General features: G+C 39.1%; 2 protein-coding genes across 3 annotated transcripts in view; one reads left to right on the forward strand and one right to left on the reverse strand.

The window, feature by feature from the left end:
• The window catches only part of LOC101857952 (DNA replication ATP-dependent helicase/nuclease DNA2), a 41,687-nt gene extending 31,887 nt beyond the window's left edge, over window positions 1-9,800 (reverse strand). Inside the window, exons 1-4 of one of the 2 annotated variants that reach the window (XM_013083643.2) lie at window positions 9,561-9,800; window positions 7,208-7,309; window positions 3,672-3,707; window positions 572-3,282 (exon numbers count right to left, since the gene is read on the reverse strand). In XM_013083643.2, coding sequence (XP_012939097.1) covers window positions 572-3,282; window positions 3,672-3,707; window positions 7,208-7,237 — 2,777 coding nt within the window. In that variant the 5' untranslated portion in view covers window positions 7,238-7,309; window positions 9,561-9,800. Of the gene's footprint in view, window positions 1-571; window positions 3,283-3,671; window positions 3,708-7,195; window positions 7,310-9,560 lie in introns of both variants that reach the window. The other variant, XM_005100388.3, reaches the window with a different exon arrangement.
• Window positions 9,801-10,176: 376 nt separating this feature from the next.
• Window positions 10,177-19,656, forward strand: LOC101858187 (coiled-coil domain-containing protein 92). The gene is made up of 4 exons (XM_005100389.3): window positions 10,177-10,308; window positions 13,000-13,148; window positions 13,709-13,756; window positions 15,500-19,656. Exons 2-4 carry the CDS (start codon window positions 13,022-13,024, stop codon window positions 16,432-16,434), a joined length of 1,110 nt encoding a protein of 369 aa, XP_005100446.1. The 5' UTR covers window positions 10,177-10,308; window positions 13,000-13,021; the 3' UTR covers window positions 16,435-19,656.
• Window positions 19,657-22,956: the final 3,300 nt, after the last annotated feature.

Below are 22,956 nucleotides of genomic sequence, written 5' to 3' on the forward strand. Positions count from 1 at the left end.
AGCACAGACAACACAAATACAGAAAACTCAAAGTCGTGGACAACTCGTACAATTTCCCATTCCCCGACTGACATCTCTTCACTTTTCCACTGTGCAGTTTACCCGAATTTCGGATGCGTCAAACACATTTGTCAATCCCAGGTTTTCGAGTTATCTATGCCTGACTGTATGTTACTTTTAGCATATGACATATATCATTATATGCAAGTATACACAAAAAAACAACAAAGGGATAGTATGGCGCAAATACATGATCATTAGATCTATAGGGGTACAGATTTTCCAGGGAAAAAGAATTACTAACAAATTCTGAAATGCTATGAAAAAGACTCAACTCAAAATATTCTCCTAGCCAGAGCAAGTAAGAATGATTAGAAACCACATTTTCGAAAAGGTCAGCAGTGAGCGTTCAGCTGTGAGCAGTGCATACAGTTGTTTTAAACTACGAAGAGGTCAGGAAAGTTTAACTACTACTATATAAATGAAAATATCCACTGAGTACAATTGTAACATTGTAGGATGAAAGCTGCAATGCAGACACCCTTTTGTTGGGAAGGGAGACTGTACTTACTTGTTTTTCTTCTTGACAGGCGACTTTTCATGAAAACTCTCGTCAAACATAGCATCAAGAGAGTCCAAAAGGTAAGGATCTTCAGTCACCCCAGACTCTGCACTTTTAACTGTGGCTTCCACAGCTAATTCCTTTGAAGTAGGAGGCACTGCCTGCTTGTTGTCTGTTGTCTTTGGTGTGCTGGTGTTATATCCACCAAACACTGCGTTTGCACTAGTCTTACCACATGACTGGAGAGGGGGCAGAGCAACTTCAACATTGCCTCTCGAATGATGAGAGAAGACATCATTTGCGGTGGTGGTCAATTGAGATCCGCTCACCTCAAAAGGGGCAGATGATTCTGTGACATTTTCAAGAGGCAGTTCCATCAGACCTATTTCATGACTTTGGCAAATATTATCCTGAGCATCACAACTTCTGCCAACTGCAGCTGTTTTTCTATTCTTGGATGTATCAAACTTCTCTGTCTCTACACCACCTTCGGCAATAACACAGTCACTATCCCCAGAATTTCTATTTCTGGAAGTATCAAACTTTTCCATTTCCTCACTGCCTTCAGCAATAATACAGTCACTATCTGGAAACATGTCCTTATTATCCTCATCTGTGTTCTCAGAGTCCAAAACAATAACAGAATCTTCAAGCGTCTTAGAACAGTCGATTTTCGTCTCCGCATCTATACAGTCAACAGTTTCAGCCTCATTCGTTTTTCTATGAGCCTCCTCTGTTCTGCTGAGACCATCAGCACCACCTGTTGAGGCTTCCCCAAACTGCTTGAAAGTTTCTTCCATCATTTCTATGTCTTCAGAGTTCACTTCAATATTCTGACACAATGAGAGAAAAGTATGAACGTTTTCTTTCTCTTGCACCAAGGTATGTACCTGACCGGCAGATTTCTGCTTTTCTTTGAGGGGAGACACAGATGCCCCTGTGTTACTTTCTCTCTTTGACGGAGAGTTCAGTTTTCCCAGGACCTCTGACAGTAAATCATCATCATGAAGAGTCACTTTTTCATCTTTTTTACTCTTTTGCTTCCCTTTGAAACCAAACATGGCCATTCTATCCTTGGAGGTTTTCCTACGTTTCATTTCCACTGTCTCTTCACCTTTACTAAGCTCCAGTTTTTTTCTAACGGCCCCTTTAGCTGTCTTGCAGGGTACATCAGATAAATCCACTACATCTGATTTGAGTTTAGGCCTTTTCGACAAAGGAGATAATCCAGGCAAAGATTCTCGTTTTGCAGAAAATTTCTGAGCACATGGCTGAATGTCTGAAAGTGACACCCCTGAATCGAACCCAGCCTCTCTGTTTTGAGCCATTTTGATTACAATTTCATTGACCCATATCTGTTCATCATTTTCTTGAACTTTTTTATCCACATCCTCAAGAGCTTCAATCAGTCTAGATCTGGTCCTAGGAGCACCTCTGCCCACAGACAGTGGGCTGATATTTACATCAGACTTTGTTCTTCGAGTGAGGCCTGGCTTTTTATCAACATCCTGAACTTTTTCAAAATCTTCACGCTTTTCTAATAAAAAATCATCCATCTCACAGAAATGTCTCTTTTCTTGTGTTTGTTTATGTGACAACAGCTCCATGGCTCCAACACAATTTTGTTCGGGCTGATCGCTTTCACACTCTTCCAGATTTATGTTACCTTTCACATTATTTAACATCGCAACACTCTCCTCGATAATCTTCTTTGAGCATTCTTCTTTTCCAACATCACATGCCTTTATTTCAGAAATCATTTGAGTTTCTGGAACAGATAAAATGATTTCAGGTTTGTTTTCTGCCTCCTCTTCAATGGCTACCAATGAATCCTTCTCCTTGCAACTTGCACTTACGCCTAGGGCATTTATACCTTCAGCTTCCTCTATTTTTTTAGAGAAACTCACTGAGACAATGCCCTTCCTTCCCCCTCTATTTCTGTGTCCATTACCTCTCAGATGAGCTGGTTTCAGATCAGGTTGAACAGCAAGAAGATCTGTTGCACGCAAGAAGCTCCGAGAAGAGCAAATTTGTTTCCTTTTCGCAGCAGCATTTTTCAAAACCTTGTCAACCTCTGGGGTGTCACATATGATATCTGGGCTACCTTCCATACTCTCTACAGACATCTTCGGAGAGGAGGCCTGACTTTCAACCTCTCTTTTATTTTTTTCGGGGGTGGAGAATGGTGATTTAAAAACTGGTGACTTATTTTCATCTGTCGAATCATCTCCATCTCCTACTTGCTTGTCATCTGCTTTTGGGGCAGCAGAACCTGAACTAGATAGTTTACAAACATTAGCAGTATCATACGATGTTGCACCCTCAAGTCTTACGTCCATGACATCATCAACATGTGCATCTGTGTCTGGTTCATTTCTTGAAACTGATTCCTCTTTTGTATTTGGAGAGCTCAAAGGGCTATAGGAAATAGGTGATAAAGCATTTTTTTCTTCAACAACAACTACTGCCTTTGACCCAGTGTCCTTATCATCATCAATACAAAGGACATCATCCTCATCATCATAATTTGTCTTTTTCTTCGCCTCTCGTAGTCTTAGCTTACTATTTGGTTTCTTCAAAGTCTTTTGTGGACCAGTCATATTACTCGATGCATTTTTCAAGCCATTTCCCTTCTCTTTGAGACTGAGACTCCTCTCTGTATTTGAGCTGATCTTTGTAAATAACCCACTCTCTTTTTCCTTCTTTGGACCACTTGGATTCTGAGGATTTCAAAAGAGAACTTTTATTCAAAATTCTGTGAGAATCTAACCTTTTAAATAGAAATACAGCAGTGGTAAAAGTCAATTTTGAAGTACAGGAGTCTAGTCTTATAGACACTAGTTTTCATGATAAAGTAGAGCAATTTGAATGAATAAAAACTTCATAGCTGATTTCTTTGTAAGAAACTAAAATGTTAAAGTTAAAGGCACCATCTTTATCACTGAGATACATTATGAAAGAGTGTTAGTATCAAAATGTAGAAAATGGTCCATAAATGTGACGTCATATCTCACAAAATGCCTTTGTCATCAATCCTATTTTAATAAAATCACAAAAAGTGGTAACAGATCCTGTCAAATTTAAGACTTCAACAATCATACATACATACCCTAAAAAATGATGATATTTTCGTCTGATTTTCATCCTGGAAAAAGAAAAGGTATAAACAGACTAAATATTAGAAGAACAACAAGAAAAAAGCGTAGGCCTATAAACCTTGTAGATATTGCAGCTCTACTAAAGACTGAGAAAGAAATCAAAATTATATTTTTTTTTACTATAATTCATTTTACAAGGATTGTTCATTTCGCAATTTGGAGTGAAATCCTACAAATGCCGTAGCAATAAAAATCTTTTGAAACATAACTTTACTACAGGCCAGACTCTCTTTATCATCTCAGCACTAAAAATGAAATTTAATCAGCTAAAAATAAAGCATGCAGCTTGTACAGTTCTGTTGCTTTTGAGACACAGGTTTTGCTGGAAAAAAAATGCACAGATTAAGTAAGCATCCAATACAAAAAAAACTACTTAAAGGAAACAAATTTCAAACATACACATTATATTCACAGCACAACACAACAAAGCACAGGGAAAAAATTAAACTAAACAAAAGTAAGCCTTTCCTGACACGGTATAAAACTCATACAAAATAGTCAGTGCACATATGAGAAGATTGCATTAAATTATTACTATTTGTCCATCTTCATCTAAAAGTACGTCCCTGCAGGTGGGGAGTTTTACTATGGGGGAGCGAAGAATACACCTGCCGTGATACTGCGTGTCGTAAAAGAAGACTAAAAGTGCAAAAGTCTGGTCACCCGAAAAGTGCCAGTTTGCGGAGGGCCAACTACCCAACCCAGTAAAAAACAGTAAGTTACAGAAACATGGACAAACACAGCTTTATATTTTTCGATCTTGGGAGACGGAGGAGCTTCTGCATCAGCAGGAACAAAGAAGGACAGCGGACAAAGCCGAAAGGACTCTTCTGACCCGAAACCTTCTCTGTAGTACAAGTCTCTCCGGATTGCGTCGCGGAATATTCGCACCTTGTATGAAGCAGGAAAGAGTTCTCAAGTAGTACAAGAGATGAAGAGATACAGGCAGCATATACTATAAGTCAGCGAAACACACTGGATACAGTCTGGACAGAAGCAGCTCAGCTCGGGGGAACAAGTATTGTATTCTGTGAGGGAAGCCAAGTTTCACCAGATAGAGTGACGGAGAACCAGATAGATCATTTTTGTATCTCTCGTAGGTTCAGGCGTTCACTAGAAGATGTCAAAAGTACAGAGAGGGGCAGATGTTGGATCAGATCATCATCTACTGTCGGCAAAACTCAAGCTTCGACTCAAAACGCACGGAACCAGCACAGGAATCAAAAGAACGTAGTTCCAAGTAAATCTCTTGGACGGACACAAGAAAGAAGAGTTTCAGCTTCAGCTGAGGAACAGATTTCAACCTCTGGCTGATCTTGGTGGAGAGGACACGAAGGTGGATACACACTGGACCAAGGTTAAAAAAGTCTTTACATCAACATGTCAAGAAGTACTCCGTGTGAAAAAATGGGAGCACAAGGAATAGATTAGCCGACACTCATTGGATTTAATTAGGATAAGAAGACGACAACTGAAGGCAGAAGCGAATGCTAGCAGAACAAGAGGATCAAGAGCAGATGTATTGGAGCAGTACAGGACAGCAGCTTAAGATGTTAAAAAATCACAAACAAAGACAAGGAGGAATTCATGAACAGGCTGGCAGAGAAGGCAGAGGAAGCAGTGGTAGGGGGGCACATGCGAATCCTTTACCAGACCACAAGGACACTTGCTGAAAAATACGGGAAACCTGAAGAACCAGTAAAGGACCAAGAGGGGAAAACCATTTTTGGAAAGGAAGCTCAGTCTAAACGATGGGTAAAGCATTTCAAGTCTCCTGAACAGACCACCACCGAGTAACCCATCAAACATCCTGTCAGCAAAAAATGAGTTACCAATCTGCTGTGATGCTCCTTCAAAACAAGAGATTTTGGATGCCATTAAGAAGCTGAACAAAGGTAAAGCAGCCGGTCCTGACCAGATTCCGCCTGAAGCCCTAAAAGCAGATGCTAATGTGACTGCAGACATCCTCCTCCCACTGTTTACCGGGATCTGGAATGAGAGCAAGTTCCCAAAGGACTGGAAAGAAGGGCACCTCGTGAAGCTTCCAAAAAAGGAGGACCTCAGCAACTGCAACAACTACAGAGGGATCACTCTTCTCTCAATACCAGGTCAAGTCTTTAACAGAATCATTCTGGAGAGAATCAAGACAGCAACGGATCCAAGACTACGTGATGAACAGGCTGATTTCCGGAAAAATCGCTCAACCACCAACCAGGTTGCCACGCTAAGGATTATTGTGGAACAGTCCCTGGAGTGAAACTCCCAGCTGATTGTCAACTTCCTTGACTTCGAGAAGGCCTTTGACAGTATAGACCCAGCAACACTATGGAAGTTAGATAATGAGACACCACGGAATCCCACAGAAGTTGGTGAACCTCATCAAGAGCATGTACGAAGGGACAAGTTGCAGGGTTGGACATGACGGCCAGCTGACTGACAGCTTTGACATCAAGACTGGTGTGAGACAGGGATGTTTACTATCACCGTTCCTCTTCATATTGGCTGATGAAGGAAACCACCAGAGGACACAGAAATGGTATACAGTGGACACCATAGACACAGTTGGACGATCAGGCAACTTGGCACTTCTGTCACACACCCAGGAACAGATGCAAGCAAAGACTTCAGTATTAAACAGCCTATCGGAGTCTGTTGGATTGAGGATCCACCGCAGAAAGTCAAAGGTCCTAAGGACAGACAACGAAAGGAGCAGGTCACAATAGTCTAAGGAAAGGCACTAGAAAACGCTGAATCCTTCTGCTATATATCTTGGGAGTATAATTGACAGATAGGGAAGAACAGGCGCTGAAATAAAGTCCCGCACTGGAAAAGCACAGGCTGCTTTCATGTCTTTGGATAGGATTTGGAAGACCAGAGGTATCTCACTTCGAGCAAAGCTGAGAATTTTCAATTCAAATGTGAAGTTGGTCCTGTTGTATGGATGTGAGAAATGGAACGCATCACAGACTTGCATAAAGAGGATAAAGGTTTTCTTGAACAGATGTCTAAGAAAGTTACTGAGGCTCAGATGGACAGACAGGGTCACCAATGTGGATGTGTTAAGGAAAACAAGACAAATCCCAGTCAGAGTTGAGGTAGGAAGAAGGCGGTGGCGATGGATTGGACATACTCTCAGGAAGTCAGGCAGCTGCATAACAAAAGAAAGTTTTGGATTGGAACCCACAGGATGAGAGATCAAGGGGAAGACCGCGTGGAACCTGGAGAAGAATCACAAAAATCGATGTACAGAAAAGTGGGAAGACATGGAATAACATCAAGAGGCTAGCCAGGATAGAGAAAAATGGAAGGCGTGTTTGTCCGTGACCTATACCCTGGTGCAGGGTGAGAAAGGCAATGATCTACAAGTAGGCCTAAAGATTAGAGATCCATTCTGACAACAAAGAACATGAAGACTTTCTGATCTGGATAAAAGAAAGCAGAAGAAAGAGAAGATACAAAGAACACTTAATCATACCTTTGGCTTTACCTGTTCCTTTTTCTTTACTTGTTTCACCATCTTCTTTACTTTTATTATAATGCTTTACTCCTGACCATAGAATCAGACTGTTAAGTCACTGGGGTAAACGATCTGAAAAAAAATGTGTATGTATGCAGGGCTATTATTAACTCCTCATCAGCATGAACTGTATATGATTTAGATCTAGTGACTTAAGTAATTGTTTGAATATATATAAAAAGAATGAAGCACCCACCCCACAATATGACAATATATAACATAATTTAGTAATAGAGATGGGAAAGAAGAAAGACAGACAGCAGCAGCAGAGACAGAGGGGAAAGAAAAAAAGTAGGACTAGATATACCTAGATTCTCTAGGACCTACCAGCAGCACCCATCAACCACCCACATGAAGTTGTGTTTAAAATGTTAGTGTCCGTAGCCTAATTTGTTTGACATACATGATTGCCTAGATCTATTTTAGTTGTACACTAGTATTAATTGTACTGTCGGGATCTAACTTTTTCTTACTTTGCTTTACTTTTACGACAAATATTATTTTTGTCCTCTAAGTTAGATTTACTCTACGTCTACTAAGTATGGCCACCTCTATTCTCACCCCGGGTGAGAATAGCGCAGGCGGGCCTTTTGGCTATTCTCACCCGGAGTGCCTTCACCGTGATAGGCAACGAGTGTAGCGTTCACCAGGAACAAACGTTCCAGCGCTCTTGTGTTGAAAGCGTGCAATTTTCATTTTGTCAGTGGGCAGCGAGAGAGAAAGAGAGGGGGTGGGAAGAGAGAGGGGGTGGGAAGAGAGAGGGGGGCGAGGGGAGAGAGAGAGAGCAGAGGGGTAGCGCGAGAACTTCCGGGCAAAACAAAATAGCGACCCGTGTATTTTGGCTCAATTTGAAAAGTTAAATAGTCGTAACATCTTTGTAGACGACCAAATTAATGTACTTTTGTGTTTTAACATCATTTTTTATCTTTGTATTTGTCAATTTGATCGTCCACACCGATAAAAAAAGAGTGCAAAAGAGAGGGGGAGATCTTGCGAGAACTTCTGGGAAAAGCAAAACGGTGATCCGCGTAGTTCGGCTCAATTCGAAAAGTGAAATAGCCATGTAGCATCTTTGCAGACAACCAAATATGCTTACTTTCATACTATAACGTCATTTTTTTCTTTGTTATTGTCAATCTGATCATCAGCACTGACAGACAGTATTCTGAAATAAGGAAAAACAGGTCTTGTTTCACACAACGCTGGCAAGTCTCACCCGGGGTGAGAGGTCGATCGTATTTTTATCCTCACCCCGGGTGAGGATAGCCACTTCTACTAAGTATTTGTTGAAATTCAGTGTGGTAGGCCTATCCTACAATTAGCCGCAAATTTATCGGCAAGGGCCATAGAATCTAGATCTAGATTATAAATATTAGATCTATCTATTTCTAGATCTAGAATGATAGACTAGATTCTCTATCTATTTTCGCCATCACTAGATCTAGATCTAGATGTAGATGTAGATGTAGATCTTAATTAGATCTAATTTTACAACACGTGAAATCGGGCCTCAAACAAAGTAGCCTATAAAGTACAGTCGAACCTGTGTGTAAGACGGAATCGCAAGGGAGTGGGAAAAAAATTATGTCTAAGACTAAGACATTTTCCGTCTTTAAAGATGGGGAATTAAGGGGGGAGGTGGACGTTGGGGGGGGGGGGTGTCAAAGGCCCAGCCGGAGGGATCAAGGATCGCTTATCCGATCGGCAAGCAGTGGTCAAAACTTCACACCTCTCAGCTGCTATCCTGTCTGATAATGACATGTGTCAGTCTTAGGTATCCAGTTATCACAAGTGCTTGCCTTTCATAGGACCACTGTTTGACCTATTAAAAACAGAAACATTTGAACATCTTTGCTTCCATCCTTAGTCCCACCCACCAGATCACCCCTCACTGCCATCATTGTAACAATGATTCGAGGAACTCGGCGTGAGATTTCACACCCACACTACACTGACCCAACATCTCCCCCCAAACCGCACCCCTTCCTCTTCCTCGCCCAGCAGCATGGCCATGGGCCATGGCGTTAAGTTTAGAGCCGGCGGAACCAAACTTGCAAGTTTTGTTTCAAATCAGGGCTGAGCAGGCAAAGCATTTTCCGTCTTAGACAGGTGAAACCCTCGGAAGGGAGCGGATTTTTATTTCCGTTTCCCGTTGGACAGGTTTCTGTTTTATACAGGTAATTAAAGAGGAATATATCAAGGGGGGAGCGGGGAGATTCCGTTTTAAAATTTATGACAGGTTTCCGTTTTTCAGTTTTACACAGAGTACAGAGGTTTCTGTAAGGCAGGATAGACTGTTACTGTTAGTATTGAGTGTCCCTACCTTTATCATCAGTCATCACTAATCTTCAGTGTAAGATCTAGATCTAGATTTAGATAGATTATATATATTAATCTAGAATCTAGATCTAGATATTAAATACTAGATCAAGGTCTAATCTAGATCTAGAATCTAAATTTCAGTTTCTTCAGCAAAATCAGCAGTCAGCAGAGGGGAATCCGAATCAGAATCAGAATCCGCGCCGAAATGTGACAGATAAGTCAATGGGTTCGAAAGTTCAGGTGATAATTAAGATCAAAAATCAAAACTACTCTGTATTTCATGTTTTACTTATTCTATTGATTTCTAAAATAACTAACAAAGTATTTTTGAAGTTAGATCTATCCAAGAAGCAAAACTACTCTATTACAGACCTAAATGATACAACTTTACAGTACGCCACATTGGCAACTTACTTTTATCGGGAATTTCCAAAAATCAAAACAAATTGTCCAATTGCATATTTATTGAAACTATACACCAAAATTTTCAAATTTTTTAAAGCATTTATCAATTTGATGCACAAAATTGTTTTTTTTTTTCAAATTAAAAAAAAATTCTTTTGAACAGTTTCAATATTTCCTACCACAATGCACTCAAATTCTTGTTGTGAGGGCAAATAACTATGGCCGCCGGGAACGCCAATGTTGTCAGGGAGAAAGATGCTTGACTATATTTCACTTTGTTGTGTCTTGTTGTAACAGGAAGATTTGCTTCTTTGATCGTTCGCTCAACATATTCAAACTTTTAGGTAATTGGCGTTTGCACGAATATACATGTGATAGGTTTTTCCTTTTTTTTCACCTTTGATTCGAATGCATAGCCTACCTCTCTCTCTCTGAATTCTACAGAATCAGTCCCAGACTGAACGCTAACATTGAGAAATGTTTACTTCTTCCACTTACGACACTGCCTCAAGCTGTTTGAATTGACTATCTTGCGTCAAAGATATAGTCTAGTAGTTGAGTTGTATGTAGTAAAATCAAAATTCTAGTCTTGCTCGCTTTCTACTGTTCACTTTCATGTTCACTGGTAGAGTCTGTTTGCATCACTGGTCTACTTCAATTTCAAAGTAGGCTACTAGATCTAGGCTCCATCATTCTCATGTGATAAACTCTGGAATATATTTTTCAAAACATCTGTTGTAACTGCCAGACTGTACTAGATCTATATTCCATTCCTATTACTGATTAATTCATCCTTGTACCAGACCAGTTTTGTCAACTGTGGCTGACTACTATAGATTTAGATCATATAATTTACTTTGATTTTGCAGAATGAAAGATTAAACAAAAGCCTTAACTGTGAGATGCTGTGTCATGGTGAGACTAGGCCCTTTCTGGTTTTGGGATACACCTTTATTGATGATCAAAGGAGCCGAGAAGCAGTCACAAATGTGTCTATGCTTCAACTTATTCAGGGCTGAGTGAAAACATGCACTTTCCTGCTGTGCTTAACTATTTCTGAATGAGTGAAGTTTTCTTCACATGAAGCTATAGAGAGCACGTTGCACTACTGTGATTGACCCAAATATATTGTCTGCTGTACAAGGTCCATGTACATGTGAAAAAAAGGAGGCGAGACTTATTTTGCAGTGCTTATTCAATAGCATACGATGGTCTAAGGAACCGAGCACGACACTGCTGGTCTTTACACCTAAAGCAACAGCCGGTAATAATACACCACTGCTGACCTCAGTAAAGGTCATTAAATCATATGTTATGCAGTGTGACATCTATCTTTAAATTGTGGCCTCCAGCTGATCGGGTCAGAGTCTTTGTTTATTTTTTTCATGTTTTGTTTTGTGACTTCTTTGTGTTAGCAATGCCAATCGGGCTTTCCCGCGAGGCGAAAATTTGGTCCCCGTTTACGGGCGATTTTGCAGACCCGGCCGAAGCGTAGGTGACTAATTTTGTCAACCTCGGTCTGCTCTATTTCCGAACCAATCCGAATGAAACTCGGCAACCAATCAGAAAATAGGGCAAACTAATGATATGTGGACGTTGAAGTTCGTACATATAAATTAACCTATACTTTTGGTGTCGGGAACACTTTCGTATCGTGTACACCGAAAACTATAAGGAGTTTGAATTTCAAAGCCGAGATGGTAATAGATCTATCTATCCTCTATAGTGTGCTCAGATTTGAACGTTCTGTGTCAAGTAGTTGTTTAGACCCGATCATAAATGCACGACTACCCCCCTATCCAAAGCGGCTTCGCACGGAGACCGGCCATTTTCCCCTCACTCTCGTGACAATGTATGTGACCTACAAATCCCCGCATGACTATTCCGGGCCCGTTCATTGGTCACTTGAAATAGGGCAATGGCGGGCGCGCGCATCCGGTTGTTTTTCTCTCTATTCCCCTGTAACATCGCAATGGGGGTATTCCGAGGCGAGGTTATCTCGTCTCAGGGTGTTCGCGTCTCAACGGGGAAAAATAATTTTTAATTGTACGGCATGCTAGATTGAATTAACTTATCTTTTACGGTTGACATGGTCTAAAGTCATCATAAAAAGCTTTGCAATTATTTAGTCACGCTGCCGACATATATTCTTAAAGATCCCATGTTGTGATACGATGCTATAAATAAAATGGACTCATCCCGACACCCCTTTTTCGCAAAATCGTAATGTGTACACCACAATTTTAATTATAACAAAATAACTACGAAATTGGTAGTAAATCTGACTGCAGAAATTATTTCTACACTCAAAAACACATCGGGTAGCCAAGTTTCTCTCGAACACTCCGATTAGTTACCAAGATATCGTCGATTTTCTTACAGAATCTGCTACTGCGTGGTCCACTTTTAAGGAGTATTTTCCTATATGTGGGTCATCCATATTTTGCCCACCTTTACAACCCCATAACTTTTTTATTTATGAACCGATTCTCAAAATTCAAGAAGCATGATTCTTAGAATTGAAAATTCTTTCTTAGGTACCAAAAAAAAAAGGGCAAAAGTGAAAATTTAAATTTTCATTGGCATTGCTATTTTTGTGTCCTTGAGTGATTATTATGGACAGATTCAACTGTACTTGAACCTGATGATGTCTGGTACTCAGTCTGTCAGTGCTGAATAGGGATCTCGGTCATCAGTCAGTGTCCAATCATTCACAAAGCCAATAAATGTGTATTTTATTGTGATACTCATAAATCTAGTCTGTGTTTGTCACGATACTAAAATATTAAGTTACTGTATCATTGCTAACCACTGCTTTTTTTCTCCCCTCTTTTGTGTATGATTTATCATAATTTTCATTTCATAGTTGTTTCTCGTGTATCTGTTTTGAATTTTTATTGTGTTTCCCTCAGCTGAGCCTACTGCGATGCTTTGTTTGTAAATATAGAATCAAAACTTTGTGTGTTTTAAGAAAATATGCATTGGCTTCATTTGCTCAAGACTGTTATTTAAGAATTGTTTTATATCATTTACAGAGAGCAGGCAAAAGGCGAAAAGATGAGTTCTGAATCAGCTATGCATCAGAGGAACTTGGAGAGTTCTATTCTCTTCATGCAGCAAGAGCATGCTTCTATTCTTAAAGGTCTTCATGAAGAAATAGCTTTACTACAAAAAAGATGTACAGGTAACAAATAATATTTGCTTTCTTCATTTTTACAATCATCCTGATTTAATATTGGCTTACCTTTTTTCCTATTCTTCCAGTTGGTCTGTGTGGTTTTTCATTATACATAAGTTTGTATGTTTTGGAGATTTGTGAGAAGGAGGATTGGGGGAAGGAGGGGGGGGGGGCAGCAAAGGGAGCGCATAAAGCGTTGCAATGAGAACTAAGACATTTTATCATTCTATAGCATAATTTATGAAGTCCACAGGATTGTGTTAAATGACAGAAAAGGCAAAATGGACTCTGACATTTAATCTGCTAGATTTCGAATTCAGTCTAGGTTTTCATGTGAAAACTTAAGTGAAAGTAAAATGATATAATTTCCTAGTTCTTAAACCTGTATTTTGATATGTTATAAGATAACTTCATGAAACAATTTTGCTGCACAATTTTTTTAGTGTTTCAAACTTAGTTTAGTGGTCAAAAAGTAAATCATAGTAATGCTTTGGTCCAATGATGGTTTTTGACCTGATTGGAAATGAGCTCTCTCGGTCAGTCACTTTTATTTTTTGTTGTTGCAGACTTAACATTCCAGCTGACGATGAATGGATTAACTATTGATGAGCCAGGTGAGATTCTAAGATTTTTCTTTCCATCTTGTATTGTATTGAGATTAATGAAAAAGCTCTCAAATAAGATACTCTTAGGTCTAGTAATTCCACAGTGTGATGAAGTAATGGAACTTTGCCCAAAAAGATGTTCAAGGACCGCGGCCTACCATTTACAGCATTTACTTATTCCTTTGTTGCACGAGATAATGTGGTATTTTCATAATGGTTTATCTTGATGTTGTTCTTTAAAAGTTAAAATAATATTAAGTTCTTTGGAATTACTTGTGCATGTCGTCAAAGTGAATAGCTTTTCCTTTTTTTTAAAACTAGTGTCTGGTTGTGTGTGCAATAAACTGACTTCATGAAGTTTGATTTCCTCTTATCATTATTATTTTACAGAGATTTGAAACATGTTCTTATGACCAAACACCTTACTTCAAAGCTCTATTGACAACAATCTCTTCTCCAAGAGCCCTTCTGCCTCTAAATAACCTAATAGTGTCGATAGGCGTGGTAAACCCTAACACTTTCTCTTTCTCTCTCTAAGAGTCTGATATCAGGAGATAAAAAAAGCGTGTTCTACGGCAGACCGAGTTCTTACGTGGCAGTGATCAAATAATGACCTGTAGCCAATACTGACACCCAGAGAAGATAGTGCAAATTGCTTTTCCTTCATTAAATCAAATATGTGAGAGATATATAAACAGTGGAATCCTGTTATAACGAAAGGGAGGAGACCGGTACGAAATGTCCGTTGTAGCAGGATTTTCGTTATAAAGGATCCAGTAATAAATTCAAAGGAAATAATGAATTAGGCCTAATCCATGAGTTTGGTGCTCTCTTCATTTCTTTTTGTTATCGCCCCTGATGATGGTGTTGCTCAACATGACCTCTAGGTCTTATTTGATCAAAAATCGAATCAGGTTTCTTTCTCTAGCGTTAGCGATGTTGACAGCTCGGTGTTGGCGATCAGAACGAAAAGTTCTCTAGGCTAACTCGCCCACTGTGTTTTCCCCCGCCCCACCACACCCTGTGGTGCATTCCCGCGTCTGCTTGCGCACGTCACACATTCCCTCCATATTCATCACAGTACTGTGACCTCTCCATCGCCGCATCGGAGAAGTGACAGGCATGATAGGCCTAGATAATCTAGACTAGACTGGCCTATCACTATCAGGCAATGTGTTTTGCTTCACAACGGCTTGTCTGCGCATGCCATACCTTCCCCTCTCATTCGCTCCAGCCTTCACTTCATCGTTGGCGCACATGGGCTGTCCCATTCTTTGTTTCGCTAGATCACCAACAAGTTTCTCAGCTGGCAAGGTTTTACATTGGCCTATACGCTGTGCACAACAGCAGGAATATTCCACTATGACCAACTCGCGCTTTTATCTGATTGCGCTATAGCGGTATTTTATTTACAAAGATAAAAAAGGAAAAAAAAGTGGGTTTTAGAATAATGTCTTTATAACAAACTTCTCGTTATTTCAAGACTCGTTATAAGTGGACTTCACTATATATATATACATATGTCTTGAGTGGTATGCATTATATTGGGTGCAAAGGTGAACTAGAGGGTTCAGATTCAGAGTAATCTAAATTTTTCCAACTTATATTTTTTGAAAACTTACATGGCATCTTTAACCTCAGGGTTGAGATGTTTTCGAATTTCAACCTTTAAGCACTATAAAGTCATGACCAGAGCAAATGGATTTCTTTCTAAAATGTAAGTAGGTTTGTTTTCTGTTTGTTTGTCCTCAGGTACCATCGACACTCAGATGCAACAAGTACAGCAGGAGCTTGAATCTTCCAGAACAAAAATCCAGACCCTCGAAAAAGAACTTTCAGAACGAGATAAACGTGTGGAGAGACTTGAAGCTGAGGCGAGGACTCAGAGGAAACGATGGCTAGACGAGAGCAGGGCACAGTCTCAAACTATGAACTCTCTCCGAGCAGAGCTGGAAGCGAAAGCAAACAACATTGCATATCTCACAACAGAGCTCCACCGTCTGAAACAGAAAGGAAAAGCCGAGCAGGCAAATGATCCGAGCGACAACGGAAAAGGTACTGGGTACTCGGCAAATGTACAAATGGGACATTCGATGGGTCAGGGTGCAATGTCTCAGCCAGGTTATTTGCACCGAGACTCCACTCTCTCTGCTAAAAATTCTCTTCACCCCCATCACCACATGCCCACCCCACCCTCAAAGGAGAAAACTCTCGACCCGGCTTCTGCCTCATCTCGTATTCGTAGATCTGGCCACAACCGTTCTGTCTTGAGTGGGGGCGTGTCCGGGAAGTCTCTGGCCCCGTCTCATCCGTCCAGTGCCGATGCTTTGTTGGGCAGGCAGCACAACCCCCTTCGTATGAGCTCCGGCCGAAGCAGTGGTTCAGAATCTCCAGACATCACGCCGTTTTTGCCTCCACCAAAGGAGGAAATAGTGCAGGTCGTAGGGGTCAAGCAAGCACCCATTCTCCCACCCATTCCTGCCTCGTCCACATCAGCTGTGAACGTGGGCAGCCTTTCCCACCCTGTATTAGTCCACCAGGTAGTTTCTTCCACCTCACAACACCGGCAGAAGGCCAAGCCGTCCAAAACAGAGGCGTCAATAGTCACCCTGGCTGTGGAGAATGCTGCTGTTCCTGAAGCAGCCAGAACCGTAGCGCATGAATCTCGCAGTTCTGAGTTCAACTGATAAATGCTTGTTTCTAAACTTCTTGTGTTGTTTGTTGGGGGTTTTTTCTTTGCTTTTTTTTTAAACCTTCCTACTTTCTCTACTTTTTTATTATCAGCTTTGTAAATGCCTCCTGATTTTTGTCTGCAGTCTTTCTCATGTGTTGCATTTCTGTTGTTTTTCACATCATTTCTTGCTTAAATACAATATTCTTCCCCCTTCCCCTCTTCTTAACTCTTTCTGTTTTTCAGTCTCTTTTTTCTTTCCATTTTCCTGTTTCCTCTTTCTTTCTCTTCTGTCTCTCTTTTTCTCTCTTTCAAGTGAATACTGTTGATTTTGTTGAGTACGTTTGTGCTGAGTGTTTCACTGAATCACCTTCTCTCCATAGACATGTGATGTTTGATTTTACATCATAGTAAGTTTGAGTTTTTCTTCCACCTACAATTTTTGCATTTGAAAGTGGAGAGGTTTTTAATCTGTCCAGTGTTGTGATAGCAATTTATCAACCGTCCTCACATTTTTGCCTTTATTTTTCACAAGTTTGTACAAATGTAGCCTCATATTACAAGTTGAGAACCCACTTTATTTTTCACTCAAAGGCCGCATATATTTTAAAGAATAAATTTGTTCACCGGAGAAATGTTCCTCTACTGCTGTTTTTTATTAAAAGTTGTACACACATGCTTTTTTTTCATTCTTATGTTTAACGTTTGTCTGAAATTTTTTTTACACTTATATTTTTTAGATTTTTTTTCTTTTTTGTGGGTGTATGTGTACAGATACTTTTTTCAATGCTATTCTTAGAATTACACTTTGACTACGCAGTCCTGCATAGGGATGGCAAGAGTCAAGTGTTTAAGAAGACAATAATTTCAATTTAAGTAAATTTAAGTAAAAAAGATTTCAGCAAAATGTGATTGTGGTTCCATTTTTGTTGTTATCTATAGGTGTTATAACTGCCGCAATAATCATCGTAAAGTGCTTGACAGTTCACTCCTTCCTGCAAGTCACCACAAAGGAACAATGATTAAAATCTAAGTCACTTTTACAGGGTACCGTAACTGTCAATGGCTGCCTCTACTTTTACCTAAATTGATAAATGTTCAAAACACTCTCCGCTTAATATTTAAGATTAGATAGATCCCCAGTATTGCAGTTCATCTTAAGATGAAAGTTGTCAAGTGTTCATATTTTGTGTACTATGCATGTGGTTATCTGATTTTCAACTTGATCAAAGTTTCCTTCTATTTTCTTCCTTCCATTTTGAAGTGCTTTTCATGATTCACCATCGCACAAAATGTATTGCACTCTCAGTTATTTTAAATATACTTACGCTGTAAACCAGTGTTCTTTACAATGCTTTTTCTCTTGGTCTCTTTGTAGTTTCAGTCCAGCCATCATATTTGGCCTTTATTCATTGCTTCTTTGAGAGCAATGTGTATTGATCCAATTTATTATCCCACATATTGTAATGGAAGACCGTTCTCTACTTCAAAATTACAAAGTTCTTTATTCTCAGTACCTAGTTTTGACACATTTGATGTCAAAGTCAAAGATTTTGAGCTTCACATCATGTGAAGCTTTTTTGAATGCAGTTCATTGAATATTTTGATAATAACCCAAAATACTCTTACGATTTTGACAGAGCAGATAGAACTTTTGGGGTTTTTACCTCATGGTCTTAGTAACTTCAAACAGCCAAAAATGCCTGGTAAAACTTTGTAATTCTGCGGTAGCGAGTTGTCTTTGTTGGGTTTTGTTTTCAGCAAGTCAGCTTGATAACATGAATGTAGGGCTAAATCTGTTCATCATCCAAACGAAACCTGTGCATATATCTATATTTGTACTGCCTTTTTCGCATATGTATCATAAAGAAATAAAATGAAATAGGGCTGTAGTACCAAACTGAGGAAAAGTTAGTACATTTTATAATATTGCACTAGAAGAATCTGCTGCTCTATTGTATCCTAGTGGCTTTGATTTTAGCTTCATTTGCAACATTGCTGCAGCAGTCTGGTGGTTTCTGTGGCTTTTCTTAGATCAATGCTTTCAGGTTCAGTAGAATTTTGTATGCTTGCCATGCTTTCCAGTATTGATCCTTTACTGTCAATAGAGCCATGTTACCTTGTTTCTCACTGTTCTTTATATTGTCGTACTGGAATTTAAAATATTTTTCAGTCTCAAAACTTATGATGTGTGGTGTAAACTAAATTGCCACTTCTGTAACTACCATACAAACGGTTTGACCTCTCTGTTGCCTTATGACTACGACTATATGGGAGCTTAGCTGAAATATATGGGAGCTTAGCTGAAATTCCGCACTGACAGTAGGAACATACACCTCCTGGCAACAAAAGCTTTAAGATTCTGAGTATGAACACTAGAATTTAGTTCTATTGAAGAAATTAGAAAACATTTTCATTTTTTTGTTTGGGTGAAAAATTGGTAATGGAACAAACATATTTACCACTGTCTCACAATCGCAGTATTTTTAACCAAATTATCTGCACTGTCTATTAGTTTTGACTCTCTGTATGTGAATGTCCAGAATGTCATTATTTTATATCCTAATGAAAATTAATATGACTTTCTGGGAAGTCTGTAAATCAAATAATCTCCACGCCTTTCCGTCCTGGCCCTCTGCACACTGCACAGTAGGCCATTTGATGATTGGATTTCATTTAGTGCCAACCAACTTGGGTTGGGGTTTTTTCACTGTTATACTGTAAATTTGATTCAACTGAATTTATTAAGTAGATGTCTCTTTTCGTCCTTATACTCAAGAATGTGAACAGGTATTCATAACCAGCGTCTGTGGTTAAGCTTTTCTCTGTTACATGTAGAAGATGCGAGTTCGCGGGGATGTTGTATCCATCTCAGCCCAGGTGTATGTAGGACATGACCACCTTCTAAACAGCTTAAATCAGGTCAATAGGAGAATGAAATATATTATGGTGAAAAAAAAGTACCGTATTAGAATAGATATCTCTTTTTTTAATATGTTTCAGTTTCATGTAGAATGTGTACAACAAGCATCCATATTCACAGCTTTCATTCCAAGATATTTATGTATAGTTGGGCTGTTGATACAAAACATCGTGAGATGTGTTTTGTTGTCTCTTGCTGATTGAATTGAGGTAGCAATAGAAACTTTGTGGCGGAAATTAAACTGTGATGTTGTCTGGAATGTGGTGGGCACCAGCAGTTAGAAGTTGTGATACCGAATTAAAATTTGAGGCAATCTTCACTGTTTGTATTGGTTACTTGGCTAGTGGAGAACTGTATTTTTACTTTTCTTAACACTGATGGTTTCTTCTCAACCTTTTACAGCCATTTAGTCTTTGAATATTTTTTTCTTTTGTCACTTGTTTTATTTAATTTTTTTACTGAAAATGCTTGATGAAGTTGCATTTTTGTGAAAAAATTAATTCTTTCCTGCTGTGTGCATGTGAAAGAAAACAAATGAATGTCTGTTTTCTTCTTTTTCGACAAACTGAGTGCTCATACATTTATGGAAGTATCCTGTTGCCTAAAGATAAATGCAAGCTTTTCGTCATTTCTCAGTCCAAGTCTTGAAAAGACTGCACTCAGTGTTTCAATAGGGTTGAGGGCACCCAGTTTTTTTTCTTCCTGTTTCTTTAAGCTTTATTGAATATTTTAAAGTTCTGTTGTGAAATCCTGTTGTTCTGCCTCTCCTACCATACTACCCGGACTTATTCATCTACAATGCTATCAACATCAGTTTAGGAAAAAAGCGTGAGTCATTTCCCATTCCTCAAAGAGTGAGATCTAATTTTAGATGGATATTAATGTATGATTGATCCCAATAAGGTAGCTTTATGTTATATATATATGTGATATATGTCTGCCTCTGAGAAAATGTGTCAGAAGAGGCAAGAGTTTACTTTGAGATATCAATATCATTAAGAATAGACAGGGAACTTTATTTCTATCTCAAAGGTTTATGAAATGTCAAAAGAGGAATGCCTTTCCTAAATCTTAAACTTTAAAGGATTTTGATCATCACTATTCTACATATTTCTTACCCAGATAAACACTAATTTTTTTATGAACTGTAGCATCCCAAACAAAAAAGAACTTTACATCCTTTCCAGGGGAAAGCTTACGCGCCTGAATGTTGTGTATCAAAAAAGTCAAATGGAATATTTTCTTTTGTTTCATTTGTTTTTGCACCCTTATCATTGAATTTGAACAGTTTCAAAGCTCTTCTCCAAAAAATGTTCCTTCAGACCCTATTTTGAAGGGCTCTCACTTCACAAATAAGATCTAGTCTAATGACGTCTGAGTAAAGTGCAAAATGCTCATGAAAGATAAATGCCAAAATGTCAGTTTCAAAAGTTTCACCTTCTGACAAGTTTCCTTAGAGTCGCAGACGCACACATGCGCTCACACACGCACACTCATACTCACATATTTATAAATACGTATGAACAGTTTCTTCAGAAAATGCAACATATCCTTTTGCTGGTTTTGAGAAAATTGAAGATTTCTATTCTTCATCATCCTGAGCAACTTTGGTTTTAGAGTAAACATGATGCAAGGCTTAATTGGTATTTGCTCGTTGATGAAGTCTATGTTGTATTCTTATTGATGAGATTTCCACAAATTTTTTTAAAAAACTCGACATATCCACATAAATACAGTAAGTAAGCGAAAGAACAGCTGACAAGTTTTCATCAACCACAAGCGAAGTCACGGGACTTGAGGAAAAGAAACTTGATTGGCACGCAGAGGCTATGTCACCATTTGTCTAAAAAAAGGCAGCCGCTTTTGTATAAAAGATGGTCATCTTTCTTCAGTTTTTTAATGAAAAAAAATCAAGTTTGGTGGGGGAAAAAAGTTGACTCTGGAATGTGCCCCACCTTTCTAGATATATGAAGGTACTAGTTACGGTTAAACTTCGAAAGTGGCGTTTGTCACATTTTGTCGCAAAACTGTTCATATGCATTTCAACAGTTCTCTGCCGTGTAGTTTCACTGAACTTTGCCTTCAGTGGAATTTTCTTGCCTTACTTGTGTTCAAATTTGTAGATGTGGAGGCAGCTCTGATTGACGGAAGAAATTATTTAACAGTCATCATCTGAACTTGGCTTTTTCTGCCTTTTGTACACATCAGTCCAGCTGTTTCTTATACTGGGATTTATTTTGTACTTCAATTTATTCATGAGAAAACTTTCTTCAAACTTTTAACTTGATCTACCAGAGTAAGTTTTAGATCCGTATAAAACACATGGTGAAGATGGGTGATTAAGGTGACAGTTTCTTAAACAACCGTTCACCAATGTTTTGCTGTAGATGTTTTGACACGAAGAGATGGCATTTTTAAGTTAAAGAGAGAGTATTGGGGATGGGAGGCAGTATTAGTATTATTCTGAAGCTACAGACGTTGAAATTGTTAAAAATTATGTAGTCTTCATTATTGTTTTTGCAATGTGATGGTGTCTTTTGCTGTTCCCCCTTTCTTCTGCCATTATGAGCTAAGATAAAACAGGCTACATGAAAATTAATCCTGTCAATGATCACTTCCCTAATCCATGCTTTTGGGCTACTGATTCCAAAATGGCCTAAACCTCTATCTCTTTAGCTGTTTTGCAAAGACATTTTGCATAGCAAAGGTAGCAAAATGGTATGACAAAGTAATAATGATCATATTTGCCTTTAAATAGCACCTATCCATGCTATGCAGCGTTCCCTATGCACTTTACAATTATCTGTATCCCAGAAGATCCTAACATACTCAGAAATATTCTAGGCTTTCCAAGAAGCATACAGTACAGGCAGCCAATTAAGCACTCATTACTAGCAACTTAATTAGATCTTATGCTTTCCATAGCAGGGTACGCATTCCCACCTGAGTGAAGTGATGAAAAATGATACAGAGTGCTTTTCCCCAAAACACAAAGTCTGACCAATGATGGGGTTCGAACCCACTACCTTTCGGTTGGGAGCCCAACAGCCTAACCACTAGACTACTTGCACCACATGGACATCACATAAAGTACTCTTTGTCCAGGCTATTGGCGAATCATTTACCTGTCCCACCACTGTCAGGGTTAGGTCTGTGACTTCCCTCATTGCTGCTTTCTTCACCAGTCAAACTGTTATCTAAATATAAGCTACGAACGCACTCTGTGGTTCAAATCTCCAGATACTCTCAGTCACAGTTGAGAAACAATCTGTTTCATGTTTGAATTTTTTTTCTCAAACACTCTTTCAGACTTCGTTCAAAGAAGCTGTTTAGAATGTCATTTAGCAGCCTGTCCCAAATCATCTGAATTTTGTGAACAAAGCTGAGAAATCCTTAGTTACTTGCTGTTACTATATACTATATGATGCTGGATCTATTATATCAACAATTATGCTGGAACCGATTAATTTAAGGTGCTCAAAATGGTTGCGATCATAGTTTCTTTGATTTATCTTTACAGAACAAGATCTCTGTAGTTTTGGATGAGAAATGATTCTTTTCCCTGTTTCAGTTTAGTGTTGGCTGATTTGTTGTTATGGGTTTTGTCGGAGGGGG

The sequence above is a fragment of the Aplysia californica genome, unplaced genomic scaffold (assembly GCF_000002075.1).
Source record: "Aplysia californica isolate F4 #8 unplaced genomic scaffold, AplCal3.0 scaffold00246, whole genome shotgun sequence".
Taxonomy (NCBI): Eukaryota; Metazoa; Mollusca; class Gastropoda; order Aplysiida; family Aplysiidae; genus Aplysia; species Aplysia californica.

Bases quoted from the DNA above. Each gene is read 5' to 3' on its own strand.
- LOC101858187 (XM_005100389.3), top strand. From the start codon at position 13,022: ATGAGTTCTGAATCAGCTATGCATCAGAGGAACTTGGAGAGTTCTATT. The intron at 13,149-13,708 runs GTAACAAATAAT...TTGTTGTTGCAG, and splicing joins ACTACAAAAAAGATGTACAG to ACTTAACATTCCAGCTGACG. The intron at 13,757-15,499 runs GTGAGATTCTAA...GTTTGTCCTCAG, and splicing joins ATTAACTATTGATGAGCCAG to GTACCATCGACACTCAGATG.